We start from the raw sequence: 13,297 nt of genomic DNA on the forward strand, positions 1-13,297 counted from the left end.
AGTGATGAGAACTAGTAGATCTGCTGTTTGACACTCTCCTATAGCTTACTTAGAACTAAGTTATTATGGAGGATTGGGGAGCTAGTGTATCATTTTTTCCATTGGTTAGTTACTGTTACTTTGGTATTGCATTTTTAAGAAGGAAATGTAGTCTATGGGAGTAGTTCTTTTTAGATATTTTATTCTTTAATATTCTTTGGTGAATTGGCTTATTCATCTCAATTTGTATGCTACTTTTATAATGAGAAACTGAGGGAAAATATTAAAAAATAGAGTAAAAAATCCATTAGCAGTGTTTTGTTGGTTAAAATACATTTACAGTATTATCTTTCTGTTACTTTGCACTAAATATTTTCTCCAGTTCTATCTTCGAGAGTTTATTTTTTTCTTTTGAAGGTAATAAAAAGTCATGAACTCTTAAGAGGTTTTTATGAATTCCTTATTGATGACACATTTTTCAGAAATAGGAAAAACAATGTTAGTCATGCTTCTTGACTTCTTAGAAACAGGATGTTTATTTTTATTTTTATTTTTAACATCTGTGTTGAGTAGTAATAGCATGGGGGAATATACATTCCAAGATTGAAACTTGATTTTTAGAATTTCTTTTGGAAGCTTAATTTGTTAAGCCTTTTAGTGTCTACTCTCATAAAAGAGTATTTATTACCTTAAATTTATTGATATTTTGTATGTTAATTCTTTGAATATGATAATTGGCACTCTAAAAGGTGCTAATAGTTTCCACATAGAAAAAATTGAACTTAGTTGTTTTACATTTCTTTCCTATTTATATCCTTTGGGGATGAATGAGGGAGTTGGTTTTTGCAAAGGTGTTATGGTTGAATTGATTTAAATAGGCTTTCTCCCAGCATTTTTTTTTTTTCCTCCCAGCATATTTTAGTGTAGGTGTTAACAGTGACAGTTGCTGACAGAAGTTGATTCTGTTTTGCCCAGTTGAGTTCTGAATATAAGTAGGATAGTTCATGAAATAGTTAACATTTTAATTAGTTTTTAAATAAGTTTTATAGTCAGAAGTGCATTTGAATCAAGTGAAATTTTTCATCTTTTTCTCCTGTGCTTTCTTAAAATGCTGTTTGTTTTTTATTTATAATTTCAATTAAATTCCTTACTTTTTTTCCTTACTTTTACTTACTTAATCCTTACAATTAAATTCTGTATACACACGTATTGTGTGAGAAGCTTCTGAGAATGTGGAGTATCCCATAGTAGTATAAAATTAAAAGAAAATTTTGGAGATTTTAGGCAAGCTAGGGCAAAAAATATTCACTAGTTCAGTTTTTTTTTTAAACTGCTATTTGTTTATTGTTCTTATTTCCCTGTGTTCGCATTATACTTTTTCTCCATTCTTCCATACTTTTCTTTTTTCTTTCTTTTCATTGTGTTCTTTGTCTCTGTCTCTAAATTGTGTCTACATTTTCTTCCTCAATCTTATTCTCTCCTCTACCCTCCTTCAATATTACTTATTAGTAAGTGGAAATACTTGAATCCATTATGATGGTCATGTTTCTCCTACCTTTCTTCCTCCCAGCCTAACTTTTGAATACTTTTATGGCTATTTAAAGTAGGAAGAGAAGATGGCTCAAAAAGAAACTCTTAAAGAAGCAACTCTTATAATATGTTGTATAATCAGCATTTAGTAACATTGTTTCATTTGGGAAAATGTTTCTAAAATAGGCAGAAACCAGACAAAGTACTGAATATAGGATTATCACTGACTGGGATCTAGTGTTATGTTAGTCTCTGATTTCTCTTAGTACATGAACACTTCCTTATATAGAACTTCTTGGTAATGGTTTTTGGGGGTGGGTCTTCTACTTATTAGCTATGTCAGTATTGCAAGCCTGTCCACCTGACTGTTTCTTCTTTGCAAAATATGCTAAATGATACCCACCTGTCATATACATTAAGTTCAATAACATTTTAAGAATAATTGTTTACTGACAGACTTATGGCTAATTGAATCCTTTTTTTTTTCTATTTTATAGGTTATGTGCAGAGTCTGATTAGACGAGTAGTAAATAATGTAAATATTGTTATAAATAATCTCATACTAAAATATGTTGAAGATGATATTGTTCTTTCAGTCAATATCACTTCTGCAGAGTGCTATACAGTAGGTGAATTATGGGATCGTGCATTCATGGATATTTCTGGTGAGTAAATATTAAGAAAAGTATAGATTTTTCCATTATTGAAATAGTTGTCTTGGTTTCTAAACCTTTTTTGGGCCAACTGCCTCTTCGATAAATTTGAGAGCTTTATGCTTCAGCCTAGAAAAATGAACATATATAAAATTTAGCATTACAGGGGTGCCTGGGTGGCTTAGTTGGTTGTGTCTGCCTTTGGCTCAAGTCATGATCCTGGAGTCCCGGGATTGAGTCCGTGCTGGACTCCCTGCTCAGTGGGGAGTCTCCTTCTCCCTCTGGCCCTCACTCTGCTCTTGTGCTCTCTCTCTCTCTCTCTCAAATAAATAAATAAAATCTTAAAAAAATTTAGCATACAACTATAGGTTTAATAGACTCTCAAATTAAGAAATTCCAGACTCCATTTTTAATATTCTTAATTTTTATTCTTTCTTACCTACCACATGTTTCAAAAGTATTATATAACATTTTACAGTGCAATGGGTTTGTAGTAATAAAAATAGTTAACATTTTTGACATATTTGAAGGAGGAAATGGAACATGTTGCTTTTGTATTGCTCGGTAATGGCAAAACAATGTATCTGATTTATGTTTTAGGTTTGTATATTCCAGAGTGTATTTGGGACTTCTGGATAATCCTAAAGCCTCTTTTGACTGTTACATGCTGTAATCTTCTTCTGCTTACATTAAAAGAACTATTAAGTAATATAATTTTAGTAACTACCATTTATTTATTTTATTATGTTTTATATGGTAGGCACTGTGCTAAGCATTGAAAATACAGCTGTGAAAGAGACACTGCTTCTTTTGTCAGAAGAGATATTAATAAATCATAATATTTGATAAATATTCTGATAGGGTAAGGAGTGGACATTTTTTAAAAATATAGTGAGGAGGGGCACCTGCGTGGCTCAGTCAGTTAAGTGTTTGCCTTTGGCTCAGGTCATGATCCCAGGATGCTTGGATCAAGCCCCCGCATCAGGATCACTGCTCAGCAGGGTTTCTGCTTCTCCTTCTCCTGCTCCCCCGATTGTGCTCTCTGTCAAATAAATAAGTAAAATTAAAAAAAATATATATAGTGAGGAGACTATTGGGAGCACCTTTTATCTGTGACTTGCCAGGGTATGTATTTGTTAACAGTGTTGGCACTAAAGTTGGACAACCTGAGTTTGGATCCTGGCTGTCCAACTTAGTAGAGCTATATGACCTTAGGTGACTTACTTGACCAGTTCTTAGTTTCTGCATTTGTAAAATGGGGGTAAGATAGGAGCTTTCTTATAGATTTATTTTATTAAATACATTAATGCACTGAAAGCATTTATAAAAGTGTCTTGTACATAGTGCTCAGAAAATGAGCTGTTAAAATTTTTTACATTTTCTCAAATTCGCATAACTCCATAAAGTGATATTCTTACTCATTCATTTACTTATATGTTCACTTACTCATCTTAAGTCCTACTTAAAAGGAAAGCAAAAGGAAATTTAGTCTCAAGGTTACTTAACTTGCCTAGTTTAGGCATACAACTAGGAACTAGCAGAATTTGATAGTCTCATTTTTGTGTGTTCTCCAAGCTTCAGTCTTCACTTTTTTTTTTTTTTTTTAAATAGGCTCCACACCCAGCATGGGGCTTGAACTCATGGCCCTGAGATTAAGAGTCAGTATGCTTTACTGACTGAGTCTGCCCGGGTGCCGCTTAGTCATTACATTTTAAAATGAAGAATAGTTTTGATCTCACAGTTTTGTTGTGAGGCATTAATCAGTGCATATGCAAAGTCCCAAGCATTGTTTCTGAGACATTGTTAATGCCTCCCTATCATCCTCTTTGGGAAAAATATTCCATATAAAGGCCACAAGGAAATATTAAGGACAATGGAAAACAAGCAGAACTGGATAATGCAGGATTGAATGAATGTTGACATTTTATGGGAAGAAATTTCATTTATAGTTTTAATATACAAGTAATGTAAATATTACTTTGGGACATTATAGTGAATTAGAGTCTTGGGTTGGGAGTTAGGGTATCATGGTTTCAGTCTTCCTTCCACCACTAACTTAGTATAACCTTGGGTGAGTCATTTGTAAAATGTGAATTATCATTACTACCAATGTGCTAATGTATTTAAGAAAATCAAGTATCCCCATGAAAGTTCATGATGAGGGTGGTGATAAAAACAGTAAAAATGGTATCTTTCACTTGTTGAGTTCTTGTTAACTGCTGGGCCTGGTGCTGTGCTTTTTTTACATTATCTGGTTTTATCCTTTACCTTCTGAGATAGTTACTATTATTTTCCCTTTTATTTTTAATGCAACATTTGATACTTACAAAGATTTAGGTCACATATTTTGTTATAAAACAGTATAAGGAGCACCTCTCCTCTCAGTATCTAGAACATACACAGTAGTTTATCCCCACCAATGTGTTTTTCCCTATCTCATCCCCTTCCTCCTAGAGTTAACTGCTGTGTTAAATTTTATCATTTAATTGCTTGAAAAGACTTGTACTATCAAGAGGAATGAAGTACTGATATATACTACAACATGGATGAACCTTGAAAACATTCTAAGTGAAAAAAGCCAGACAGAGAAGTTGTGTATTGTCGGATTCCACTTATATGAACTGCACAGAATAGACAAATCTTATAGACAGAACGTAGATTAGGGACTGTCTCAGGATTGGGGAGTAGGGAGGGCAATGAGGGGATTGAGGGATGATAGCTCAAGGGTACAGAATTTCTTTTCTGACGTATTGAAAAAGTTTTGAAATTGATTGTGCTGATGGATGAATAATATTGTCAGTATACCAAATGCCACCCTGTTGTACCCTTTAAACTGTTAATTTTTAAAAAAGATTTTATTTATTTGAGGGGGGGGAGAGTGAGGAGGGGGAGGGGCAGAGGGAGAAGCAGACTCCCCATGGGGCAGGACCCTGGGATCACCACCTGAGCCGAAGGCAGACGCTCAACCGACTGAGCTACCCAGGTGCCCCTAAGTTGCTAATTTTATGTTATGTGAATTTTATCTCAATCAAAAAGTATCAGATGTGATTATACATAAATACTATATTACATGTATTTTTGAGCTTTGTAAAGATAGTATGCTCTATGTTGGGAATTTGAGGCTTGAGTAAAACAGGTTCCTGTTTTCAGTCAATGTCATGCTTTTAATATTTTTCCATATTGTTGCATGTAGTTATAGATCACTTATTTTTAATTGTGAATAATATTCTGCCGTTTAAGTATGCCAGAACTTAATTGTTCTGATGATGGGCATTTGGGATGTTTCCCCATTTTTCCTATTACAAACAGTATTAGGAATCTTTGTACATACCTTTTGATGCATATGTGTAAGCATTTCTTAAGGACATAACACTTAGGAGTGGGTTTGTTAGATGGGAGGAGAGCAAATGTTCACATTTTCAAAATAATGCCAGATCATTTTCCAGAGTGCTCCAGAGTTGGATAGACATAATTATTATCCCCGTTTTACAGATTAAATTGCAGCACATTATCTAAAGTAGGTACCAGAACTAGAATTCATTTTGTAAGTTTTTAAAAGGTAGTTGTTATATTTAGTGTTTAAGAAAAATATTTTCAAAGCTTTAATAATTTCCTTTGTCAGTGAATAATAATTTCCTAGAATACCCTCAAAATATAGACCACTATTTTCTTACAGCATAATAGATAAAAACATGAACTCTCAAGTAAGGTTGCCAGAGTTTGAATGACCGGTCTGACCTTTATAAACTAACATTAAACTATTTCCCCTTACTGTGTCTCAGTTTTCACATCTTTTAAACAAAGGGATGTAAATATTAAAAGATAGCAGAGAAGACTTAGTGTATTATCTGATAGCAAACATTCAGTAAATTATTATCAAAGAGAGGGAAGGAAGTATCTAGAGGGTTTCTTTCATTTCTAGTTCTGTTATTACATACATGTACACAAGGAAATATATCAGTAAACCATTTATTTATATACTGTGTAAATTGTGGTAGATTTGGGCCTAAGAGTTACCTAGGAATTGCTTATTAGTTAGGAATAAAACTTCTCATTTGCTAAAGGTTTCATTTTCTAGTTTGATACTTTATCAGCAGTTGTTTCATTTTTATTTCCTTGAAAACAAACTATACTCTTATTGGTAACGTGGTAATTTCTTTATCAATTGCTTAGAGTAGTGATGCCCACTAGAATTTTCTGTGATGATGAAAATGTTTTATATTTTTACAGTCTGATACTGTAGCTACTAGCCACATGTGGCTATTGAGGACTTGAAATGTCGCTAATGTAACCAAGGAACTGAAATTTAATTTTTATATAATTTTAACTTATATATAAATTTACGAACTTATATATAAATTTAAATAGTCACATATCGCTGGTGGCTACCATACTGGAGAGTACAAGTTTAGAGAAGCTGTGAGTTTTTTTTGTTTAAGATATTAAATGAATGACTACTGCTCAGAATGTTATTTTTAATGTGGTTTCTCAAGAATTATATTTAAATTATTTGGTATCTCATTGCAGATAGCAAAATGTAGCAAAACTTTTGATAAATTTCGTAAATGTCGTAGTTCGATACCAAGCAAATTAGGGACAAGCTATTTCATTTCTTTGTCCTTTATTTGATTCTTCTTACTTGCAGTGGGATTTTTGTGCCTATTTCATAAGGTTGTTGGAGGGTTTAAATAATAAATGAGAAATTCTTTGCATGGATTCTGGTATCATGTATTAAATGCTCTCTTAATCTTACTATTTGTACTAATAAAAAATGGTTGCCTTTTTTCTCTAACTTTCCTTTTTACTTAAAATGGTTTTTCTTTTTTTTTTTTTTTAGCAACTGATCTGGTGCTGAGAAAGGTTATCAATTTTTCTGACTGTACAGTTTGTCTTGATAAACGAAATGCTAGTGGTAAAATAGAATTTTACCAGGATCCTTTATTGTATAAATGTTCCTTCAGAACTCGTCTGCATTTCACATATGATAACCTAAATTCCAAGATGCCATCTGTTATTAAAGTAGGTGTTTCTTTTTCTAGTAGTTGAGTTGCATGTCTCCATTTTGTTTATTGGTTCTTGCAGGTGCTACTAAAGAAGAAATTAACCTCATAAAAATATATACCATTAGTTTTTGTAAGTTTTATTTTTATTTATAATTTTAGGTTTTATTGTTTATTATATTTTAAATCTTTCTGCATTGTGTGTTGTACTAGAGAGATTTTGGGGACTTTTTTTTCTCCCTGTGACTGTAGTTTCCTTTATAGTTTGTCCAGCTGTTTATTCATGTTTTTTTCTTTTAAATGGATAGAGGGAATCCTATAAAAAGTGTAATTATACCCATAGTGGACTGAATATCAATGTATATTTCAATCCTTATAATTTATTTAACTTGATCTGATAACTGTAGTTATTGTCCCTCTTTCTTGGATAACTTTATAAGGCTTAATATGCTGACCTAATATTTTTGTTTATTGGTTCAGGAAATTTTAGCCTTTGATCTATGGATTCAGAATGTAATTAAAATCTTAGCGTGTAGGAATTTTTTAGGTAATGTGAAAGCTTTTACTCCCAAGATAGTGGAACATATTTTCAACGTGTATAGTTAGTCTCTTAATGTAAATCTTGTGTTCTTTCCTGTATAACAGTTTTCTAAATCTCTATTCATATATTAGTTTTTGAAAAAGAATTCACACAGTAGCTTGTGATCTTGTTAATAACTAAGTTTTAATGTGGAATGAGTATTTATTGTTGAGTATCATGCCTTTGAGTACTGAAGTGCTATAATAGATAAGCTGCCCCTGAGTCTGAACACGGGTATTGACTACTGTGCCGGGTTGTACATGGATATATAACTTATTTTTTAATACTGTCTTTTTAAAAAGCATGTAACACTTTCTCTTTTATGTAGCTTCACTGTATATTTATTCATGAAATCCACCTGTTTTTCTTTGGTAGTACTTCAGTCATCAGGGTTCTAGTTTTCTTCCCACTGTATACAATGCAGATCAATTTACTGAAATTCCGTTACTCTTTCCTTCTATTTTTGAATTAACTTCTTTGCCAAAGATAAGCATAGAAAAATATTAATTCAGTGGTACTGATGCCTCTGTCTCAGGATAATGGGCTTACTTTCCTTCTTTCACCTTGAACTTCCTAGAAACATTGGGGAACGTTAAGGGTAAATTCAAGATATATTTTGACAGCAAGTAATGGATGCGTGTATGCCTTACAGTATAAAATAAACTTATTGATCATTAGTACAAATGTAATTATACATTCTAGAATGTGGCTAAATTAGAGGAAAGTAAAAATAAATGAATTTGAGGGAAACTTAGTGTTAGCATATAAATTTGTATTCTCAAAATTGATTAGCCATGTTACATCATTCTAAAAAGCATCTTAATATTAAGTAAGTTTGTTGACATGGGGTTTTTGACCCTGGTAATCACCAAATATGAGGTACCATTATGTTCAACTGAAATAAAATTGAATTTTTTTATTAATACCATTGTGGTGTAAGATTTGCTATTTTGAGTTAGACCTATCATTCTTCTAACTCCTAGTCCTAGGAAGTATATATTAAAAGCACATGGTTAACCTCATTGATCGCCTCAAAGAGAGGGGATTTCCCAGAATATTCCAGATACTGTAATTATTCATTTAAGTCTCTCCCATATATTTAAGTGGTTTTTGAATTTATCTGTATTTTGGGTTGGCTTTTTATAATTTTCTGTCTGTTGGAACGAATATGTCCTAGGGTTTGTGTCATCTGAGTTATAGACTATATGGGTACATAAGTAACATTTCCCCTATTTTTGAAAATTTACTTTTTAAAAACGTTTTTTAGAGCTATGAAAGTCTGACCTAAATCTTTGACCACTTTTCTGATTAATTCCTTTGGAAAGATTTTGGTAAATATCTTAATAATGGGCTTAAATTTTTTTAAGGCCTGTGTTCTTTATTGCAAAATTGTTTCCAGAAAAATTTAACCAGTGTATATGTTCATGAGCATTAAGGAGGGTTCCTATCCTTAAATATGATCATGTTAAAAAAAATTGGCAACTTGTTAAAATATATTTTAATTTTCATTTGTTAGTGAAGTTAGAGTTTTAAAAATATGTTCACTGGCCATTTGTTCTTTGAAAAATCCATTGAGGTTCTTTGTCCATTTTTCTATTAGGGATTAATCTTACTGATTTTAAAGATACTTTGATCTATCTACCATATATAAAATATATAAAGTATATATTTTAAATGTATATGTTTATATTAGACGTACATATAATATATGTATATAAAAGTTTATTCTTTGTCTGTTACTGGTTCAGCTAAGATGGTCTTTTACTGGTGCTATTGGTGCCATACAATATTTTAAAAGGATGTGGTAGAGAAATACCAAATTAAGAAGAGCTTGGCAGGCCTGCACTGCACACTCTCCACTCCTCCTACCAACCTTTTTATACCTTTTCTTGGTCTGTTCAGTGTATGATTTTTAAGTCAGTTTTAAGAAACCTGTATTCATAATTAAATACAGCCCTTTGCAACTTTCTTCCTCTTCAAATTTTAGGGCCTCTAGCCCTAAAAATACGATGACTACTATTACTTTTTCATGTTTCATAAACCCTCAAATACCTTCCAAAAGACTTGGAAGTCAAAATAAACCTTCCAAGAGACTTGACTTTATGGCTTTATTGGTTTTATTCCATGTTTATATAACAGCAGGGAACATTACACTGAGACTATGTTTATATTCCATTAATGTCTTTCTATAAGGATAACTTTGATTGACTGCTGTATATCCTATTTGTTAGTAATCTTGTTTCTTTCTTGTACCTGATTCATTTTATAAATTTTATGTCCTATTTAAGTCTCTTAAAACTTGTTTGGAAAACTTTTCTGAACATGTATGTCACTTGGTTTTCCATATTTGACAAAGTTTTATCATGTTCATACTTCCGTAGTTGTAATGTTACTAATTTTCTCACTTAGGCTTTTAGAATGTGTATGTATTCTTTTTGGTTAATAAAGCTGGAAAGGGTGATTGCGGTTTTACTAAAATGACATTATGAAACTTTTATTCTTGGTGTGACAGAAATCTCTGATTGTGGGGGGAGTGCTATCAAATTCTTCATACAATGGAGTTGATATTTTGGTTCCATGACTTTATTTCTAGAAAAGTCTAGTGTGACTGTATCTTATCATCATCATTTCTATTTGTACTTATGTAATTTGGCTTAGTACAGTTTCTATCTAAAGTTGATTGGTCATTATAGCAAATTTAATTCCTAAGATATTAAATTATTTTGGCTTACGTATTGGAAATGTTTGGAACATTACTTTTCTCTTATGGTATTCTCTATTTTAGGACTTTTAACATTTATCTATTTATGTTAAAAGGTATTTCCTTTGAACATGCTTTTGTTGATGTGTTTATTTTTTCAAATACAGATTCATACTTTAGTAGAGAGTTTGAAACTTTCTATCACAGATCAACAACTGCCTATGTTTATCCGTATAATGCAACTTGGGATTGCTCTTTACTATGGGGAAATAGGCAATTTTAAAGATGGAGAAACGGAAGATCCTACCTGTCACAATAAAGATATGTTAGGAAACATTACAGGTAAATATAACAAAAACTTTATTTTTTGAGCTGTTGTTTGTATAGTGTTTTCACCACTGTGAAACTTTAAAAAATAAAACATTAGATTGAATTTTGCAGTGTTCTAACATGATGGGATGATTTTATTTTGGTGTTTTGACACTACTTGATTTTTTTTTTCCTTACATGCTGGATATTATGGTGATTTTTTCTTTTTACATTCTAAAAAGAACTTTAATATTTCTAATAGGTATAAATGTTGAGAATGTACGTTATATAAAAGTTAAGGTAATGCACCGTCAAAATTTCCTAATTGTGGTATTGGTAATTTTTTACGAAGGCTTACTAAGAGTTACAATGGAGTTAGATATACTTAATTATTATATGTAATTATGTTTAACAACTATAGTTACACTTAATTAACTGTGTGCTTCATTGGAGGATATCTAGTTAATTAGAGCATTATTAATGGGGTATGTATTTCATTGAAGGATGCTAGTGGGTTAACCTCAGTTATTCAGTTCATTATACTTTTACTAAAGTCTACTGAATGTACTGAACATTGGTAATGTAGGGAAACAGAGATAAAAAGATGTGTTCTCTTCCCTTAAAACCACAGTGAGACATCATTTCAAGGCCACTGGCATGACTATAATCAAAAGACACATAATGACAAGTGTTGGCAAGGTTGTAGAGAATTGTAACCTTTATGTTGATTGTGGGAATGTAAAATGGTATGGCTCTTTTGTAAAACAATCTAGTTCCTTAAAAATTTGAACATGGAATCACCATATGACCCAGCAATTCCACTCCTAGGTATATATGCAAAAGAATTGATAACATATGTCCATAAAAACTCACATGTGAATATTAAATGGCAGCATTGTTCATTAGAACCAAAAAATGAACCCAAATGTTAATCACCTGATGAATGGATAAACGATTGTGATGTATCCATACTCTAGTATTATTCAGTCATACAAAAGAATGAAAAACTGATACATGCTACAACATGATGAACTTTGAAAATATGTCAAGTGAAAGCAGCCAGTCAGAAAGGAACACCTTGTATGATTCTGTTTATATGACACATCCCTAATAGCCAATTCAATAGAAGTAGAAAGTAGATTAGTAACAAGGGCCTGGAGGGGAGAAGGAAATGGGGATTGACTGCTAATGGGTAGAAGTGTTCTTTTTAAGAGTGATGAAAATGTTCCAAAATTGGATAGTGATGATGGTTGCACAACTTTGTGATTACACTAAAAACACTGAATTGTACACTTCTAAAGGTGAAATTTTATATTTATAGCTTATGAAAAACTTATCACCTTAAAACCTTAGGGAATAACATAAGTATATGTACATATAAAATATACCTTTATTTCACACTGGACAGTGAATTCCTCTTAGACAATGAACTCCTGAAACAGGAATAATATCTAACATCTAGAACAAAACCTAGCACCAGAAGGTGCTCACTTTTTTCCCAACATGCTATTATGACAAATTTCAAATATATAGAAAAGTAGAAAGCTTAGATTGTATAATGTTTTGTTAAATTTGCTTTATCATATAGCTGTTCATCTAACTTCTCTCTTCCTCAGTTCAACTAGTCCTTCTGATGGCTTTCAGAGAGGGTTAGACATCAGTACATTTCACCCCTAGACTTCAGCAGCATATTGTTAACTAGAGTTTATATTTAGTAATGGTTCCTTTTATTTTTTTGAGGGTGTAATTTACAAAGTGAAATGCATAAATCTTAAGTATACTACTCAAGTTTTGAGAAATGCGTATACCTGTGTGATGTACAACACCCATCAAGATACAGATTTATCACTATCTCCAAAAACTTCCCTTTTGCCCCTTTCTAATCATTCCCACATCCCCCGCTCCCACTCAGGAAAACACTATTCTGAATTAAAAAAAAAAAGTTCTGTTGATTTTAGAATTTCATATAAATCAAATCATATAGTATGAACTCTTATGAAAGGATTCTTTCATTAAACATAATATTCTTTTTTACTTAAAACTATTTTTTTGAGCAGTTTTAGGTTCACAGCAAAATTGAATAGTAGGTACAGAGATTTCCCATATACTCCCTGCCCTAACACATGTACTACAATTGTTGCAACTACATTGATACATCATTGTATCAGTAGTTTACGTTATGGTTCATTCTTGGTATTTGACATTCAGTGGGTTTCGGCAAATGTGTAATGACGTATGTCTATCGTTGTGGTTTCATACAGAGTATTTTCACTGCCCTGAAGGTATAATATTTTGGGGATTCATCTGTGTTGTTGCATATATAAGTAGTTCTTTCCTTTTTATTTCTAGGTACATTGTATGAATATACCATAGTTTATTTTAGCCATTTTCCTGTTGATGGATATTTGTGTTGTTTCCAGTTTGGGCTATTATATATAAAGCTGTCCTGGACATTCTTCTACAAGTCTCTTGTAGACCTGTGCTGTACTTTCTCTTGGGTAGAATTGTGGAATTGTATGTTGAGGTTGTGCCAGGTGTGCTGTTT

The 13,297-nt window shown here is 32.0% G+C and overlaps 1 protein-coding gene across 12 annotated transcripts in view; it reads left to right on the plus strand.

Annotated features, from left to right (window-relative positions):
• The window catches only part of VPS13B (vacuolar protein sorting 13 homolog B), a 746,502-nt gene that overhangs the window by 55,348 nt on the left and 677,857 nt on the right, over nt 1-13,297 (plus strand). For 11 of the 12 annotated variants that reach the window (XM_073893025.1, XM_073893022.1, XM_073893023.1 and 8 more), the window contains 3 exons: nt 2,007-2,174; nt 7,000-7,181; nt 10,611-10,785. The exons of the other annotated variant lie outside the window; for it this stretch is intronic. In XM_073893025.1, the coding sequence (XP_073749126.1) occupies nt 2,007-2,174; nt 7,000-7,181; nt 10,611-10,785 (525 nt within the window). The remainder of the gene's footprint in view (nt 1-2,006; nt 2,175-6,999; nt 7,182-10,610; nt 10,786-13,297) is intronic. 12 annotated transcript variants of the gene reach the window in all.

Source organism: Callorhinus ursinus, unplaced genomic scaffold (genome assembly GCF_003265705.2).
Source record: "Callorhinus ursinus isolate GAN/ISIS: 27379988/994484 unplaced genomic scaffold, GSC_fseal_2.0 scaffold5, whole genome shotgun sequence".
NCBI classification, from domain to species: Eukaryota; Metazoa; Chordata; class Mammalia; order Carnivora; family Otariidae; genus Callorhinus; species Callorhinus ursinus.